Raw genomic sequence first — 19,772 nt, 5'->3', positions numbered from 1 at the left:
CTACTTTTTCATGGGAATCTTTCTATAGCCTTAGTGGAATTGAGAATCATTTGAAATTTGGAATTTTGGATTACCATCCATGTTTCAAGCTTCAAACAACGTGTAGACATTTGTTTGGTCAGTTGGGCTGACGGCTCGGCCCCTTTGCATTATAGTTCGAATGTAAATTATAGTAATTAGAATATTACTTTGTCAGTTAAAAAGATAGTTTCCAGAATGTTTTCAATTCAATTACTAGCTTAATAACATGGCCCATATCTAAGTTGATTTGCTTTAAATCTGCATATTTTACTGTAAACTTAATTTAGCTTTCTAATTTTTATTGTCAATGGATTATGTTGTGCTAGGACAGCACCAAACCCGTTGGAACCAACTCAATCTAACCCACAGATAATATCTCAAATGAAAATGCAAGAACAAAATATAAAAGAACACCAAGATTTTAACGAGGTTCCTCAACAGTCAGTGTAACTGGAGTACGTCCTTGGAGCAGTAGGAGCTCACCCAATAATCCACTATCAACCAAATGGGAGTTTACAAAGTGTTGGCAATCTCACAACCCAAATAACCCAATACACCCAATAGCTCTCACACACCACAGAAACAAATAGAGAAAGAAATATAATGTATAATTTCTTCTCTATACATATAGCTCAAAGCTATTACAACAACAATTATGATGGATGATTGCTAACAAAAAGAAGAGCACTTTCTTCTTCTCTTCAACGAAGGGTTGCTGCACCCTTTCTATTTTTCTGATGCACTCCTTTTCTCTGCAGCTCTCTACTCACTCATCTCTCTTCTCTCTTCTGCTCTAATCTGAAAATTGAGCTCTCCTTTTCTTCTCTTCTACCGAAACAAAACAATGAATTATTATTCAAAACAAGCCATCACTTTCGGCTAATAAAAAACCACAAAAGAAGAAAAACATCATCATGATGCCTCCTCATCATGATGTCTTTATAATTTTATAACCAAAAGTTTTTTCTTTTCCTTTTTTTAATAGCCGAAAGTTGTTTGTTTGGCCATAATTCAACAATCTCCACCTTGGCCAAATTCCGAAAACACCATGATAAGCCAACTAACACAATCAACACAAAAAATCACTCCCAAACACTAGCAAGAGAACAACTCATGCCGAGCCAAATGCTCCAAAACTCCTACTGCTCAACGCCTTTTTATATAGGCAAAATGTGAGCCAAGTTCAGACAGTGAACAAACTTGGCTACACCAACAACCTTAGTCAACATATCAGCGGGGTTGTCTTTAGTTTGAATCTTCTGGAGAATGATTTCCCCTTCACCAACAATTTCACGAACAAAGTGATAACGCACATCTATGTGCTTGGTCCTCGCATGATGAACCTGATACTTAGCCAAATAAATGGCACTCTGACTATCACAATGTACCTCCACCTGCTTCTGATCAACCCCCAAATCTCTAATCAGCCCATGTATCCAAATGGCCTCCTTTATAGCTTCAGCAACTGCCATATATTCAGCCTCTGTAGTAGACAAGGCAACAGACGACTGCAAAATGGACCTCCAACAAACTGGTCCTTTAGTCATAGTAAACACATAGCCTGTAGTAGACTTCCTTCCATCCAGATCACCTGCATAATCTGAATCAACATAACCAACTGCAAAATGACCAATACCAGAGTCATCTCTCTCAAAGCATAAACCAACATCTCGAGTACCATGGAGATACCTCAATATCCACTTAGCTGCTTGCCAATGCTCTTTACCTGGATTATGCATATATCGACTCACCATGCCAACTGCATGAGCAATATCCGGTCTAGAGCATACCATTGCATACATCAAACTACCAACCAAATTTGCATATGGTATATTTTTCATTTGCAGCTTCTCTTTATCATTTTTAGGACATTGTAGAGAACTCAATTTAAAATGATGAGCCAAAGGGGTACTAACCGGTTTGGTTGAATCATGAACTCCAAACTTCCGAATCAACTTCTCAAGGTATTGTCTTTGATTCAAACTGACCAAACCCTTCTCTCTATCTCTAGTGATCTCCATGCCAAGGATCTTCTTTGCTTCACCAAGATCCTTCATCTCAAACTCATTCTTCATTTGTTTCTTCAATTTCTCAATCTCTTCAACATTCTTTGAGGCAATCAACATATCATCAACATATATCAATAAATAAATGAAAGACCCATCTTGCAACTTTTTGAAGTACACACAATGATCATATTGACTTCTAGAATAATTTTGGCCTCTCATAAATTTATCAAACCTCAAATACCATTGCCTTGGAGATTGCTTCAAGCCATAAAGCGATTTCTTCAATTTACAAAACAAATTTTCCTTCCCTTTCACTATATACCCATCCGGTTGACACATATAAATCTCTTCATTCAAATCACCATGTAGGAAAGCCGTCTTCACATCAAGTTGCACAAGCTCAAGATCATATTGTGCAACAAGAGCTAACATAATACGAATTGAGGAGTGCTTCACAACTGGAGAAAATATTTCATTGTAGTCAATGCCCTCCTTTTGTGCATACCCTTTAGCAACTAATCTTGCTTTAAATCTCACATTGCTTTTCTCATCAGCATCTTCCTTCTTGGCATACATCCATTTGCAACCGATAGCTTTCTTGCCCTTAGGCAATTTAGCTAACTCCCAAGTCTTATTCTTCAAGAGAGAATTCATCTCATCACCCATGGCATTGCACCACCTTTTCTTCTCCTCACTCTCAATAGCTTCCTCAAAATTGGATGGAATCTCATCAGTGATAATAGGAAGAGCAAAAGAAACATAGTCACTATACCGAGCTGGCTTGGTAATTTGTCTCTTTCCTCTGTTCTTGGCAATAGACTCTTGAGGTAAAACTTCCTCTTCAACTTGAATAGAATCTTCAAGTTCAACTTCTTCAACATCCTCATGGTCTCCAACTTCTTCACTTGTAGTGGCTTCGACATCAGCGGAAATAGGATTTGAAGTACCAGAGGCAACTTTCTCAAGCTCCACCTGTTGGACATCTTTCACATTCTTCTCAGAGACTTTGTACATACTTTCTTCATCAAATGTCACATCTCTGCTGATTACAAGTTTTTTCATCTCTGGGCACCACAACCTGTAACCTTTGACACCACTACTAAAACCAAGAAATATAGCCTTTTTGGCTCTAGGATCAAGTTTATTTTCAGTTACATGAAAATAAGCAGGTGAACCAAAAATACGGATATAGTCATAATCAGAAGAAGGTTTTCCAGTCCATACCTCCATTGGTGTCTTACCCTGAACAGCAGCTGAGGGTAACCGGTTGATGATGTGACATGCATAATTAACTGCTTCTGCCCAAAATGACTTGCTCAAACCCGACTGAGACAACATGCATCTAACCTTCTCAAGCAAGGTTCGATTCAATCTTTCTGCAACTCCATTTTGTTGTGGAGTTCCCCGAACACTGAAATGTCTCACAATTCCTTCCTCTTTGCAAACTTTAAAGAAAGGATCGGATGTGTATTCACCACCATTATCCGATCTCAAAATCTTAATCTTTCTTCCAGTCTGGTTCTCAACCATTTTCTTCCAACCTAAGAAAATGCTTAACACCTCACTCTTGTGCTTCATAGTGTAGACCCAAGACCTTCTTGAATAATCATCAACAAAGGTCACGAACCAATGTCTACCACTCAAAGAGGGAGTCTTTGTAGGACCCCAAACATCTGAATGCACATAATCAAGAATGCCCTTCGTCTGATGTACAGCAGTACCAAACTTCACTCTAGTTTGCTTCCCCAAGACACAATGCTCGCAGAAATCAAGCTTACAAGTCGTGGCACCTTTTAGAAGACCTTGTTTCACAAGCCCTTGTAGAGCTTTTTCACCGGTATGGCCTAATCTCATATGCCACAATCTAGTAGTATCTGAATCAGATGTGCCCATATTTTCAGAGACTACAGATGCTTCACCTGTCACAGTACTTCCCTGCAATAAATACAAATGGCCACATCTAGGAGCTTTCATCACAACAAGTGCACCATAAGTAACTTTCAATGTCTGTCCATCTGAATGAAACCTAAAACCCTTGGATTCCAAAGTACCCAAAGAAATAAGATTTTTCTTCAAATTCGGTACATACCGAACACCTGTCAACTCTTTAACCATGCCATCATGCAACTTCAAACGAACTGTACCAATCCCTTTTGTTGTGCAAGGATTGTCATCTCCCATAAACACAACGCCACCATCAAACTCTTTCAAGCTTGAAAACCAATCCTTGTGAGGAGTCATATGATGAGTACAACCCGTATCCAACACCCACTTAGTAGCACAATCAAATGATGAGGAAGTGGTTAAAGCAAAATCAGAAAAATCTGTTTCAACCTCAGCAACATTAGCTTCAGAACTTTCTTTGCCTTTGGTTTTCAATTTAGGACAATCTTTCTTCCAATGGCCTTTATTACGACAAAAGGCACATTCATCCCTTTCCAAAGGTTTTCTACCTTTAGAGTTTCCTCTAGGTCGAGACTGTGATTTTTTCCTACTAGAAGATGACTTCCTCTCCGATGATCTACCTCTAACAAATAAAGCTTCAGAGGTACTATCATGATTTTTATCTCTATGCCTCATTTCATAATTCATCAAGGCATTTGACACATCTTCAAATTTCACAGTTTCTTTACCATGCATAATAGTGGTAACAAAATGCTCATAAGAGTCCGGCAATGAATTCAACAATATTAAGGCCTTATCTTCATCCTTAATATCCTCATCTAAATTTAACAAGTCGGCAATCAACTTATTAAAAGCATCAAGGTGTCTAATCATTTTTGTACCTTCTTTGTATTGGAAGCGGTAGAGCTTTTTCTTCAAGTGTAGTCGGTTCTCTGCACTCTTCGTCATATACTTGTCTTCCAATTTTTGCCACAACACACTTGCTACCGTCTCCCGCATCACAAAATACTTCTGAGTTTTTGCAAGGCACAACCGAATTGAAGAGCAAGCCCACAAATTTAATTTCTCCCATTCCGACTTCGACATAGCTTCCGGTTTTTCTCCCAAAGCGGCAAGTAGATCTTGTTGAGCCAACACATCTTTAACCTCACATTGCCACATCCCGAAGTTGTTTGTGCCATCAAACTTTTCCACTTCGAACTTTGCATTTTGCACCGTAGTTCTTGCAAACCCGGAGGTGCTTCCAAAAGGATTTTCATCTTGCCCGTCTGACATCTTTGGCAACTAGACAGTACCCAAGAGCAACTAGTGCTCTGATACCAATTGTTGTGCTAGGACAGCACCAAACCCGTTGGAACCAACTCAATCTAACCCACAGATAATATCTCAAATGAAAATGCAAGAACAAAATATAAAAGAACACCAAGATTTTAACGAGGTTCCTCAACAGTCAGTGTAACTGGAGTACGTCCTCGGAGCAGTAGGAGCTCACCCAATAATCCACTATCAACCAAATGGGAGTTTACAAAGTGTTGGCAATCTCACAACCCAAATAACCCAATACACCCAATAGCTCTCACACACCACAGAAACAAATAGAGAAAGAAATATAATGTATAATTTCTTCTCTATACATATAGCTCAAAGCTATTACAACAACAATTATGATGGATGATTGCTAACAAAAAGAAGAGCACTTTCTTCTTCTCTTCAACGAAGGGTTGCTGCACCCTTTCTATTTTTCTGATGCACTCCTTTTCTCTGGCCATAATTCAACAGATTAATGTGAGATACGATTTTGTTATAGCTTCATGGAGTGCAGCATGGAGCATTAATGGTAGTGGATTCCACAAAGCAGGCAAAGGAAAGAACTACTGGTGACCAAAAGGTTAGAATATTTGGATTATTGATAAAAGTGGTTTTATTAGAAAGTAATTTTCGATCTTAAATGCTAATTTATCTACAGACACTATGTAGGCTGGCCCAAAACAGAGAAGCAACAAGGAAGAGTCGCCTAAGGAAGAAAGTATACATCTTTACTTTCCATCAGCATGTATTTGAATGTCTTTTTTCGTTCTAATTTCATCGAGAGAGCTTCCCTATACCTTTTTAGGCCATGACATCTTAAACTAATTATATAACGTCACGTGAGAGCGTTAAAAACATATGGGATCACGTTATTCGTTTGGCGTAACACACTGGCATACCAGGGTGTAGGTTTGTAACCCAGCGTCTAAATCTTTTAGCTATGTTGAGACAAAATCTTGGTATCAACCCTGAAGATTCACTGCCAGGTCTATAAAAATTAGGTTTGTCTTAAATGCTTCTCAGCCTTCTCATTCTCTTTAAATAGCGAAGGCCTATTTTTTTAGCTTCCCTCCCCTTTTTCACTTCTTTTTTGGTTTAATTTTATGGACTTTTGGTGTTTGATTTTGGTTTTTGATGTTTTCTCAGTGATCGACTTCTTTGGTGTTTATTTTTTGATGTTTGTTGAATTATGGCCAAAACAAGTCATCACCTTTCGGCTAATAAAGAAATCAAAAGAAAAAAAAGGTGAAAGACAAAATGATGAGAAAACATCATGATGAGGAGGCATCATGATGATGTTTTTTTCTTTTGTGGTTATTTTATTACCATAATTATTGTTGTTGTTTCGGGTAGAAGAGAAGAGAGTGAGGGCTTATTTTTTAGGAGAGAGCAGAAGAAAGAAGAGTGAGCTGCCGAGAGAAGGAGAGTTGCAGAGAGCCCAAACAGAAAAAGAAGCTGCTGCTTCATTTGGTTAGTAATCATTCACCAAAGTAGTTGTTGTTGTAATAGCTTTGAGCTATATGTATAGAGAAGAAATTATTCATTATATTTCTTTCTCTATTTGTTTATGTGGTGTGTGAGAGCTATTGGGTGTATTGGGTTATTTGGGTTGTGAGATTGCCAACACTTTGTAAACTCCCATTTGGTTGATAGTGGATTATTGGGTGAGCTCCTACTGCTCCGAGGACGTACTCCAGTTACACTGACTGTTGAGGAACCTCGTTAAAATCTTGGTGTTTTTTTATATTTTGTTCTTGCATTTTCATTTGATAAATTTCCTGTGGGTTAGATTGAGTTGGTTCCAACGGGTTTGGTGCTATCCTAGCACAACAATGTTTTCTCAGTGGTACGGTGACTGCCAGAATTACTGGGTTTTTGATTTTATTAGAATTGATTTTTAAGTCGCCGAGTCTGTATCATTTTTGGTGAGTTTTTGATTTTCTTACTGGCTTTAGTTCCTTTTTTGGTTTGTTCTGTATATTTACATGGGTTTTGTCTGTTCATTTTTTTTTTCTTTTCTGGATATCGTTTAGATTGATACTGTGAATGTGTCGTTGGGTTTTGCTTTTTATTTCATGAGGTGCGGCTTTTTCGTTTTATTTTGACCTTTTTTATCTGCTGTTGTAATGTTTTTGTAATACAGGTGAGTAATTTACATTTTTTTTTCAAGCTTTTCCCTAACGAAGTAATATTTTTTTATGAATGGTGTGAGACTTCACTTTTATATAATCTGATGCATAAATGTGTTTTGATGTTATTTTATGAATATGTTAAATGGGTTAAGCAGGGTATAAAAAATAGTTAGCTGCTGTTTTTTGTGTGTTTGGGGATTTTATCAGATTTGAAAAAAGATGGAGACGAAATTAATTTCAAATAAATTAAAGAATGCAAAATTTTGGTTATTCGGTTATTTATTTATTAATTGGTAATGAGCTATACAACTTTTTTATTTTAATTGTGAGAACAACTTCCGAATGACTTCCTCCACCTATGTGTTTTCAAAAGCTCTTTTACCGTACTATATGAAAATTTTGACCTGTATGTCACCGAAGCCAATACCTGAAAGGGCAAATGTCTTCGGCCAAACCTATCGAGAGAGGGAGGGGGAGTGCAGAGAAAGAGAGCTGAAAGTGAGAGTGAAGGGTGGGGGAAAGAAAGAGAAAAGTGGGGAGTGCTGCCACATGGCAGTTTGAGGGTGAAGAAAAATCCCACTTTTAGATCCTGATTGGGTAAAGAACTAGGGACTAAATTGATAAATCCATTAACTTTTGGGGAAAAATATGGAATTATACATATAAGTAGGGGTGAGGTGTAACAGATGCTGTGACAGAAGCAAGCTGAAGAAGATTAGGAAGAACATGGTGGAACCGGAAATACTACCAATGGTTTCGGTTCTAAACCCCATCTGAATTCTAATATGTTTTCTAGAAAAAGAAATGCGAAGCGTATCTGTAAATTTCCTTGTGAGGAAATGACTTTTCAATTTTGTTACAAGGAAAAATCTACCATTGCTCTCAAACTCATAGGGAGAAAACTTTGAAATGTCAGATATTTGTTCCTTAGATATTTGACATTTGCTGAAAAAAAGTAGTCCAACATCTTTGTATGAGAATACGTGGGCGACTGGAAGCCGGTGATCAATGTCAAAGCGGACACATCTCGGTCAAAACCAATGGGGAACGAGATGGTTATTCTAGAGATACCTAAATCAGTTATAATTAAGTAGATATTTTAAAGGGATACAATACTTGTTGGGGAAGTCATCAACATGTTACAAAAATCAAAACTGAAGTGTCTTTAGAGTTAAACAAAAAGTAGATGGAATATCAAGTAAGCATGTAGAAAGATTATGTGTTACCTCCTGTCTAGCATTATAATCGTAACAAAATTTGACGATATCAAATCCTAGCTATCTGTACCGAATTTTGTATCCACATATCTCAGTAGTGAAGTAAATATAGGTTGTACTGGCACTAGAAGACTTGCAATTTCACTCTCCAGCGATACGATCGAACATTGAAAAACTGTTTTAGGCTAAAATTCAGATGAAAGAAATTTCTCAATAGTACGTGGATGATTCACGTTGCAAGCATAGTAGACTACTCGGTAAACTACAACTAATGCAGTCAAAGTCATGCAGAAGACTTTGATATGGATTTTGGCTCCTTCTGGACACACCTAACGTTCATTATGAGAATGCTACCACTAGTTTCTTGCTTACATGGCGAACTGAGAGCAGTTGGATCTCCTGCAGACCGAAAATATCATATATATATATATGTGTGTGTGTGTGTGTGTGTGTGATTGTTGGGGTGCCTAATCCATGAACGGTGAACGGGACAAGATACATTAAGTAGATCATTACCGGTGCTACAACGTGTTTGTACTACTGCTTAAACGTTGTTTTCTAAGAATTAAAGTGCTTTTGTTCGAGATTTTTTTTGGTAGTTTCAAATTTTACATCTTGACAATTTTATTTTACTAGCCGAGATAAGCATCCGCCTTGATCAAAATTGTTACAGAAACAAGTCAAAGGCAATCTGCATTGCGGGCAGTGTCATCTCTTTGTTTGTTGATTCATATCATGCTTGCCATTGCCATGCCAGTGTGATTTCCACATGCATGATCCATTCGTAATTATAGTGGAAAGTATATAAGGTTCAGAAGAAGAATTCCTTAAAATGTTTCGATCATCTTTCAACTCAGTCTACCACTGTACTAATTAAATAGCAGATTTGCGGTCTACAGGATGCAGAATTTTTACACGTTCAGTAACCTTACTTGTCTTTACACGTTCAATCACCAAAATCAATTGCATTGTGATGTAACAACGTACTATTGCTTACCGACCTTCAATCACGGTTATGGTATCTTCATTGGCAGAGAAAATATTGTCATATTGAAGTTGAGGATCATAGACTGCGTTTCGGAAATTAGAAAATATAGGCTGCTTAGGTAGTGGAAGATCCGTCTCACTATTTAGTGTGAAAACTACGTCCGGCATGGTTGGCCTATCTTCAGACTTGTCCTGTACGCAAAGAAGTCCGATATGCATGCATCTCGTTACTTCTGATGACGAATATGAATCCGCCAATACTTCATCCAGCAAACCCAGTACCCTGCCTTCATTCCATAAGTGCCAAACCTGACAAAAATTCATAGTATGAATGTTGCCTACAATTGTTAGAATCTGCTATATTTAGCATCTTAAAAAAACACAAATCCACGTGAAGATTTTGAATGATTAGCTTACATAAGCTAAAAATCCGTGCTGTTCTTCGTTGTAATAGAAGCTAGTATTCTTTTTGCCAGCGATAATCTCCAATAGCAAGACACCAAAGCTATAGACGTCAGATTTTTCAGAAAATATCCCACCCATGGCGTATTCGGGAGACATATAGCCACTGCACAAGCAATTCATTTGTATTAATAATCGAAAAAAAATGACTTCTCTGTTTCTGGTCTTAATAAAAGTGCCAATAATAGGAAAATAATGTGCTTACAGTGTTCCCACAACCTTGTGAGTATTTGCTAGACTCTGTGTCGCTTCAACGATTCGTGCCAATCCAAAATCTGAAATTTTTGGGTTCATATTCTCATCCAAGAGAATGTTACTAACCTTCAAATCTCTATGGATTACCTTCAAACGGGAATCGTGGTGGAGATAAAGAAGCCCTCTAGCAACTCCCTGAATGATATTGAAGCGTCTAGCCCAATCAAGCTCTGCTCTGCGCTTTGGATCTAATAAAAATATCCATAAAAAGTGCAACCAATAATAGTAACAAAATCATAAGTAGTGGGGGATTACAAAGAGCTAAAGAATTGCCAATTATGGTAACAAAAGAACAACATGTAACAAAGAGAAATTTCATCCAAACATAAAAAGTGGCAGTGAAACTAACCGAATAGAAGAGTATCCAAGCTTCTGTTAGGCATGAACTCATAAATCAGTAACTTTTCATCGTCTTTGACGCAGCAGCCCATGATCCTAACAAGATTCTTGTGTTGGAGTTTGGAGATCAACAGCATCTCATTCTTGAACTCCTCTATGCCTTGCCCCGAGCTACTAGATAGTCGTTTTACTGCTATTTCATTTCCTTCTTGTAGCTTACCCTACAAATTAAACATTCGATTTATATCTGTGTCTTGTAGTTTTAGGCTTCTAGCCGGTGTTGAAAACACCATATTTTCCTTTTGGAATTGAAATAAATAAATAAATAGTCACCTTGTAAACAGGGCCGAAACCTCCTTCCCCGAGTTTGTTCATGGTGCTGAAATTGTTTGTGGCATTTAATATGCTGTCAAAATCGTAGATGAATAGCTCCGATGGATCATGTTTTCATATGTATTCTTGAAGATTGTCCCTTGAATTATCACTTCTATGATTCGACTGCATTAACTTTGTTTTTTCTTTCATGTTCCCTGTTTCGAAAATATAACAATCACAACAACTTCATCACAACAACGTTATCAAGTAATGGATATCAATCAGGAAATATGTTCTTGTGAAGTTATGCATAATTTGAATAATGCATCAGCTGCTATAACTCTATGTTATTCTCTTACCTGTTTTTTTACGGCGCAGTCTCTGAACGCCGAACGCTATGGCACTCAAGATACTGATAAAACCAACAGCAGTGACGCTGGCAATTAGCTTTACTGGCTTTCCTTGTCTGAAAAAAAAAAGAATTTATAAATTGCAATGAATAAAGTACGAGACAGAAAATATAAGAAACTTCTAATTATAATTCTGCCGGAAATAATTCTCATTTGTTTACCTAATTCTCCGTTTGCTAGGCGAATATAAAGATCCATCCCGCCAGAGGCAAACTCTTGTATATCAATAAGGTCACTGGACCAGACCAAACACCCTATATTATTAACTTGCGCATAAGCCTGACAAGAACAATTATTTAGGCATCGTATCTTGCACTCGTCAGGCCCCAGTTTTTCGATAAGCTCATGAAAATCTGGTAGCTTTAATCCCACCATCTTCCGAAAGCCATCTTCTTTTCCTCCTGAAGCAAATGACCTGCTTGTGTTGTAAGAACTATATCACAGATCAAAGATATGCCAGTAAGTTACCAATACTCCAACAATCGAACTAAGTGACAAAACCATAAACACGAATATGAAACCAGTGGAAAACATACCTGCAGAACTTGAACTCGAAGAAGCCATAGCAGCTTCACAACCAAGCAATCTTCTCCTCTTTAGCAAAACTAGAAAACTCTCTGAATAATAGGTATTCAATACAAGATGAGCCGTGTCTTTGCAAGAGCAGTGATTGAGGTTATATACAACATTAATCCAACTCATTCTCCTATTAGAATTAGTGTTGAATTCTAAAACAAAACCTTTTCACACAATGAGTGTACAAGATCAATTAGTGTAGGATCCGAAACCTTTTCCAGAGGAACACTAAAAGCACTCATAATCCTACAAGAACGAGGATTCAACCAAACACCTTATCAAGACTTTTCCATTCAAGAATTCATCCAATATTATAGCTAATCCTCAAACATGTTTCATACTCATATTCCAACATTCTCCCACTTGAGTATGAAGACATAATGATTAACTAAATGAATGATGGAAGTGATCACTAAGTCTAATCATAAGGCTCGCAATTTCGTATTCAAACTCACCTATGCAATTCAAAATATGGAACTCTTGAATTCTATCTGCACAATTTCAGATTTCATCCAAGAATTACAACATATCCAAGTTTGCATGTTGTAACTGTACGAATCAATAATCACAGTAATGCCAATACTCATTACTCCCACTGATTTATGCCAATTTTAACCCAATCACAGTTAAAATCTCAGCAAACAATCAAAACAACAACCATTCAAAACAGAACAGTACTCTAAATAGTTCCAAAGTATACCTCAGCAAAATCACAAACTGATTCACTAGCAAACTCAAACTATTCTTATTTCAATACTAGCTTTCTGAAACAATCAATCACTAAAACGAAAAAAAATTGAATACTGATGAAAACAAAAATAAAAGTCAAGCTGGAAAATTAGCTAGATAAAGATACCAGCTTGTCACAACTAACTGAACTCGAGAAATCTTCAATTGCGGCAACATATAACCACTGCAGCCTTAAAATAATCCCAAAACCTGATCACTGCTCACTCCCACTTATCAAAAGATTCTAACACTCCCATTTTAGTAACATGTGCCTTAAACGCATTGTTTGGCAAGGCTTTAGTAAGAGGATCAGCAATCATCTTTTCAGTAGGCAAATATAGAATTTCGATCTCTCCTTTCTTCACCATTTCTCTGACTTTAAGAAACTTCACATCCATTAGTCTTGACGCTGAAGTTCTCTTATTGTTCTTGGAGAAAAACACTGCAGCATTATTGTCACAAAACATCTTTAAAGGCCTTTTAACTGAGTCAACAATTCTCATCTCAGCCACAAAGTTTCTCAACCATACTGCTTGTTTCATTCCTTCAAAACACGCAACGAATTCAGCTTCCATTGTAGAAGTAGACACTATTGTTTGCTTAGCACTTTTCCAGGAGATAGCACCACCATTTAGCATAAAGATGTATCCCCCAGTTGATTTCCTCTCATCTACGTCCCCAGTAAGATCCGAATCTGTAAACCCAACCAATTCTAAGGTATCATCTCTGCCATAAACTAATTGATAAGCTTTTGTTCTCTGCATGTATCGTAATACTTTCTTTGCAGCCACCCAATGAGATTCTCCTGGATTTGATTGAAACCTTCCTAACATTCCAACAATGAATGCTAAGTCAGGCCTCGTACAAATATTAGCATACATAATGCTTCCAATTAATGAGGCATAAGGCTTCAACTTCATCAATTCGACCTCATTCTCATTCTTGGGACATTGATCTCTAGAAAACTTGTCACCTTTATTAACTGGAACATCTGCCTTATTACATTTCTCCATATTAAATCTGTTCAATACCCTTTCAATGTATCCCTTTTGAGACAGCCCCAGAAGCTTTCTTTTTCTGTCTCTTGTTATTTCAATCCCCAGAACATAATGTGCTTCCCCTAAATCCTTCATTTCAAAATTGGTACTCAGAACAGTCTTCGTCTCTCGAAGTAATTGCATATCGGAACTTGCAAGTAGAATATCATCAACGTATAGGACCAGAAAAATGAACTTTGATCCTTTGTGTTTTAAATATATGCAATCATCCATCTTGTTCTCAACAAAACCATGAGCAGTAACTACCTGATCAAATTTGAGGAACCACTGCCTAGATGCTTGTTTAAGTCCATAAATTGACTTGTTTAGCTTGCAGACCATATTATCTTTCCCCCTTTCAGAAAATCCAGGAGGTTGGACCATGTATATGTCTTCCTCTAAATCACCATTCAGAAAGGCGGTTTTAACATCCATCTGGTGTAGCTCCAGATCAAAATGAGATGTCAAAGCTATGATGATCCTCATAGAATCTTTGGAAGAAACAGGTGAAAACGTGTCATTGTAATCAATCCCTTCTCTCTGAGTAAAGCCTTTGGCTACTAACCGAGCCTTGTATCTCTCTATGCTCCCTGCAGCATCCCTTTTAGTTTTGTAGACCCACTTGCAACCTATTGGTTTAGCATTTGAATTGGAGTTCACAAGGGTCCATACTTTGTTCTTGGCCATGGAATCTAGCTCTTCCATCATCGCTTTCTTCCATAATGCAGCTTGAGAACATTGAATTGCTTGTTGATAAGTGGCTGGATCATCTATATCACCTATGTCGAATTCTGCCTCTTGGAGATAGACATAATCGGCTGAAATTGCAGGTTTCTTGGCTCTACTTGATTTCCTCAGATTCAATTGATCATTTACTGGACATGTATCTTTCTCAATGGGAGAACTTGGAGCACTTAGGGGTATATTTCGTGCAGAAAAGGTATCTCCATGTTCATTTTGTATTTCAGCAACTATTTCATGTGTCATCTCTTCATCAAGATCTTCTTCCTCTGTCTGATTTCTAGGCAACACTGAAATATGGTTGTAGGCCATTGGAACCGAGCCAACGAGTTGTTCTGATTCTTCAAACTCAAAAGTGTCATGCACTAAGTCTGATACATCTTGGTCTTCTAAGAAAACTGCATTGTGAGTCTCTTGAATTCTTGTCTGTGCTCGAGGACAATAAAATTTAAAACCCTTCGATTTCTCTGAATATCCCACAAAGTAGCATGAACTGGTTCTAGAATCGAGCTTCCTTTCATTTGGGTTGTAAAACCTAGCTTCTGCTTTGCAACCCCACACATGAAAATGATGAAAACTTGGTGTTCTGCCAGTCCATAGCTCAAAAGGTGTTTTTGGCACTGATTTTGTAGGCACTCGGTTCAACACATAGTTTGATGTCCTCAATGCTTCTCCCCACAGAAAACCAGGCAGCTTAGATCTTGAAATGAGACTTCTAACCATTCCCATCAAGGTTCGGTTTCTTCTCTCAGCCACTCCATTCTGTTGGGGTGTTCCCGGAGTAGTATACTGAGCCACAATGCCTTGTAACTCAAGAAATCGTGCAAACGGACCCTTCTGTTGCCCTGCTTCTGTGTGCCTGCCAAAATATTCTCCTCCCCTATCTGATCTAACAATCTTAATTTCAAGATTTAGTTGTTTTTCTACTTCACATTTAAAAACTTTAAAACACTCAAGGACTGCTGACTTTTCTTTTATTAGAAAAATGGAACCATGTCTGGAGTAGTCATCTATAAAACTCACAAAATATGAATTTCCACAAATGGTTTTGACAGGAAAAGGTCCACAAACATCTGTGTGTAAGATCTCAAGTAAATTTTTACTTCTATTTGCATCCAATTTCCTAACATTGGTGGTTTTACCTTTCATACAATCAATGCAATCAGATGCATCATTAAAATCTAATGCAGGTATAAAGTTTAACTTTGACAATTGCATGATCCTATCTTTTGAAATGTGTCCTAGTCTTTTGTGCCACAACATATAGGAATTGTCAAAGTTATGCATTCTTTTGGCAGTTGTGTTCAAAATACTTAATTCAATATTTAATACCGTGCACTGCATTTTCCACAAATGATCATGTAAAATAGCCTTTCCTATTAGAGACCCTCTACTGAAAAATTTCATGCATTCTTTGTTACCTATGAAGGTGACACCTTCATTTACTAACCTAGATGCAGATATTAGATTTCTCCTCATTGCAGGCACATATAACACATTTGACAATTCTAACACAAAACCAAAAGACAATTTGAGTTTTACCTTTCCTATGGACTCAACTATGACTCTGGTTCCTTCACCAACATAAACATTATATGCATTTGCTTGTTTCTGTTTTTCAAAACCATGCAGTGAATTTGTTATATGCACAGATGCACCAGTATCAAACCACCAAGAATTTGCAGGAATTTCAATGAGATATGATTCCTCACAGACATATACATTAGTCCTACCCTTAGCCCTCAGCCATTCCTTGAATATTTCACAATCCTTTCTATAATGACCTTTAGTTTTGCAATGGTGACACCTAACCTTTTCTATGTTTTTACTTTTGACCTTAAAATTGTTAGATTTAGAGGAGTTGAAATTCTTAGCAGGCACATAAGATTTATCAAGGTGTTTGGGTTTAGAAGTATTACCAAAATTTGCATTGAAGTCTTTCTTTCGAGATGTCTGCACAAAATTGACAGCCTCAACTTCTTTTCCTCTATCCATCTTCTGTCGATTTTCCTCTTGAACACACTGAGATATAAGCTCATCCACTGACCATGACTTATCTTGAGTGTTGTAGGAGACTTTCAGTTGACTGAACTTCAAAGGAAGTGCTTGCAGGATCATGAACACCAGCTGTTTCTCACAAATATTCATATCTAATGAATTGAGTTTTTCAGCCGCATCTGTCATCTTCATAATATGATCTCTTATTGAACCACCCCCTTCAAACTTGTAAGTTGTGAGCAGAGTCATGTACTGAGCAATTTCAGCCTTCTGTGATTCCTTGAACTTATTCTTAATAGCTTTGAAATAATCTTTTGCAAGATCACACCTTTTGATGCCTCCTCGCACGGTGTCCGTCATCCCACTTTCCAAAATTGACAATGCCACTTTATTCGCTCTTGTCCATCTTTCAAACTCTAACTTATCAGCCTTTGAACTCTTATCAGTAAGAGGTGCAGGCTGTGGTGTATCCAGTGCTATGTCATATTCATTCAATGTCAAAAGCAATTCAATTTCCCTTCTCCACTTTCTGTAATTACTTCCACCCGTGAGTATTGGCACAGCAGCCAAATTCATTGTTTTTAGTGAAACTGCAGAAGATAACAATGAAATCAACACTTTGAATCTTTTAGGATTCATGATTTCTATCTATTTCACCATGTAATCCTCATCATGAGTCAATTTTGTCATACACATGGTTTCAAACTTTGATAAAGATAACCATATATAGAGTAAACAACTCACAGAAGATTGCATTCAAGAATCATGTTCAAAAGGGATGATGTTCATATATCACACCACATGAATCGAATATCAAAATTCAATAAACCCAATATAAAACAGCAGCGGAAACTCAAAAATAATTGATTCAGTTTATCCATTTAGATGATTTTGATTCGAATTGGCGAGATGCTAGCAAATTCTCTAATTATAAGCATATATACGGTATTCTTTAGTTCAAATAATTTCTTAAACTAATTTCAAGTTTTAAAATTGCAGACATACCTTTTGGAACAATCAATGAATGCAATTGGCATGAGAAGGATCAAAAAGGACGAAAATTCCTTAAATCGCTATAAACCCAGAAACTGGGAAAAGGAAAAGAGCTAAGGGAGAGGAAAAGTCGCAAAACCCAGCAAACATAAGGGTAAGACCCTTTTTTTTTTTTTTTTTTTTTTTTTTTAAATAAAACGGTGTCGTTTGCTATTGTTATTTTCAAAACAGGTTATGATTCTGGGTTTGGTAATTATAGGTTCTTGTCCAGATTGTTGTGCAAAAAAAAAAAAAAAATTCGAACTTAATGGCAATTATCTCTCCCAAGCTCTGATACCACATGTAAGAACTATATCACAGATCAAAGATATGCCAGTAAGTTACCAATACTCCAACAATCGAACTAAGTGACAAAACCATAAACACGAATATGAAACCAGTGGAAAACATACCTGCAGAACTTGAACTCGAAGAAGCCATAGCAGCTTCACAACCAAGCAATCTTCTCCTCTTTAGCAAAACTAGAAAACTCTCTGAATAATAGGTATTCAATACAAGATGAGCCGTGTCTTTGCAAGAGCAGTGATTGAGGTTATATACAACATTAATCCAACTCATTCTCCTATTAGAATTAGTGTTGAACTCTAAAACAAAACCTTTTCACACAATGAGTGTACAAGATCAATTAGTGTAGGATCCGAAACCTTTTCCAGAGGAACACTAAAAGCACTCATAATCCTACAAGAACGAGGATTCAACCAAACACCTTATCAAGACTTTTCCATTCAAGAATTCATCCAATATTATAGCTAATCCTCAAACATGTTTCATACTCATATTCCAACATGTGTTACTCTGATCACAAAACAATTCGGTAGTCCTCACACACCCTCCAGTCCTGTTTCCGTTGCTCCATTCCTCATTTGATTTTGGGACAAACCCTTTCAAACACTCGCAATTTGGATTTGGAGATTCAGAACCTTTGCAGACACCATAAACTCCACATGTTCCATAAATGTCGCATGGATTCACCGGTGCCTCCCAGTTAAGGCCCCAGTTGCTGCCATTGTCCGAAAGCTTAAGACTCAGTACTCCGTCCGAAGAGATGCCAAAATATGAAAGCGTATTGTCAAAAAACCTATAAGAAAAATATTTTGTTCCCGGGTTCACATCATCATGTAGAGCGAATCCACTTAGATATTGATTATCCATATCCGGTACCCCGATGAACCTTGATTTATCCCATGCCCCACTTCTCCAGTAGGGTTTCGATTCATTAATCCAAATGAACACTTGTGATGGAACGTCCCATGAAAGTCCAACCAAGAACAAGCCAGCTGATGGATCACTTTCACTTTTCCAGGCTTTCATTAAATTGCGCTTCCCGGATTTACTATTGAATCCCAGCACCATACTTGGTAGAAGTGTGTCACTAGGATAATCAAAACTCTGCCACAATGGATCAGCTCCGATATCATTATCTTTTACGACAAGATTTCCGCTGTCCAAAAGCTCTGCAGCTGAACCATTAGATGGCACCGAAATATTCGTTGACCAAAGAGAATTCTGCTTCCCATCTACAAGCTCCAGAGTCCCATTGCTGCTAATTGTCAAATTAGCCAAGGTATCTGAAGCTGCAAGAGGATTTTCTCTGTTGGCAACCCATACAACTTTCCGTGGAGATATGTTCGTGTGCCATATCCCCACGTACTTGTTAACCGAATCATTAGGACTGAAGAACCCCAATTCGAAAAGGCGGCTGGGGGAGACAAGGCTTTGTGTCTGTGAAAATGGTTGTGATGGAGTTATTTCATAAACTTCAGCACAATGATGCTGTGACAGAAGCAAGCTGAACAAAATTAGGACGAACATGGTGGAATCGAAAATACTAGCAATGGTTTTGTTTCCAATCCCCATTGAATTCTAATACGTTTTCTAGAAAAAGAAAGGTGAAGAGTATCTTTAAATTTCGTTGGGAGAAAATGACTTTTCGATTTTATTATGAGGAAAAGTCTACCATTGCTCTCATAGGCAGAAAACTTTGAAACATCAGATATAGTTCGTTGTAGATGTTTGACATTTGACTGAAATAGTATGAGAATATGTGGGTGACTGAAAACATTCCAAAGTACCGTTCCAATGTTACAGCTACGAATTAGAGACGTAAATAGCGTGCACTTCGCATTTGAAACATCATGTGTGTACTTACAAATGCAATAAGGCTCAAGTGTTCCTTTGATCGAAAGCTACTTAGTGAAAACTACGTCCGGCATGGTTGGCCTATCTTCAGACTTGTCCAGTTGTCCTGCACGCAAAGGAGTCCGATGTGTATGCATCT

General features: G+C 37.5%; 2 protein-coding genes across 9 annotated transcripts in view; both read right to left on the bottom strand.

Annotated features, from left to right (window-relative positions):
• The window catches only part of LOC126624328 (G-type lectin S-receptor-like serine/threonine-protein kinase At1g61500), a 64,234-nt gene that overhangs the window by 6,671 nt on the left and 37,791 nt on the right, over nt 1-19,772 (bottom strand). For 2 of the 8 annotated variants that reach the window (XR_007624053.1, XR_007624056.1), the window contains exon 8: nt 9,520-9,593. Coding sequence is in view for 3 of the 8 variants with exons in the window: in XM_050293396.1 (XP_050149353.1) it covers nt 9,586-9,888; nt 9,997-10,147; nt 10,247-10,484 (692 nt within the window). In the remaining 5 variants the exon portion in view is untranslated. Of the gene's footprint in view, nt 1-9,397; nt 9,889-9,996; nt 10,148-10,246; nt 10,485-19,772 lie in introns of those variants that run through there. The other 6 variants (XM_050293394.1, XM_050293397.1, XR_007624054.1 and 3 more) reach the window with 5 other exon arrangements.
• LOC126624336 (G-type lectin S-receptor-like serine/threonine-protein kinase At1g61550) lies at nt 11,017-19,377 on the bottom strand. The gene is made up of 4 exons (XM_050293404.1): nt 18,287-19,377; nt 11,522-11,786; nt 11,310-11,416; nt 11,017-11,165 (listed from the first exon to the last, which is right to left on the bottom strand). Exons 1-3 carry the CDS (start codon nt 19,349-19,351, stop codon nt 11,400-11,402), a joined length of 1,347 nt encoding a protein of 448 aa, XP_050149361.1. The 5' UTR covers nt 19,352-19,377; the 3' UTR covers nt 11,017-11,165; nt 11,310-11,399.

Source organism: Malus sylvestris, chromosome 5 (genome assembly GCF_916048215.2).
Source record: "Malus sylvestris chromosome 5, drMalSylv7.2, whole genome shotgun sequence".
NCBI lineage: Eukaryota > Viridiplantae > Streptophyta > Magnoliopsida > Rosales > Rosaceae > Malus > Malus sylvestris.
The sequence above is the reverse complement of the archived record's forward strand: the minus strand, read 5'-3'. Positions and strand labels throughout refer to the sequence as shown.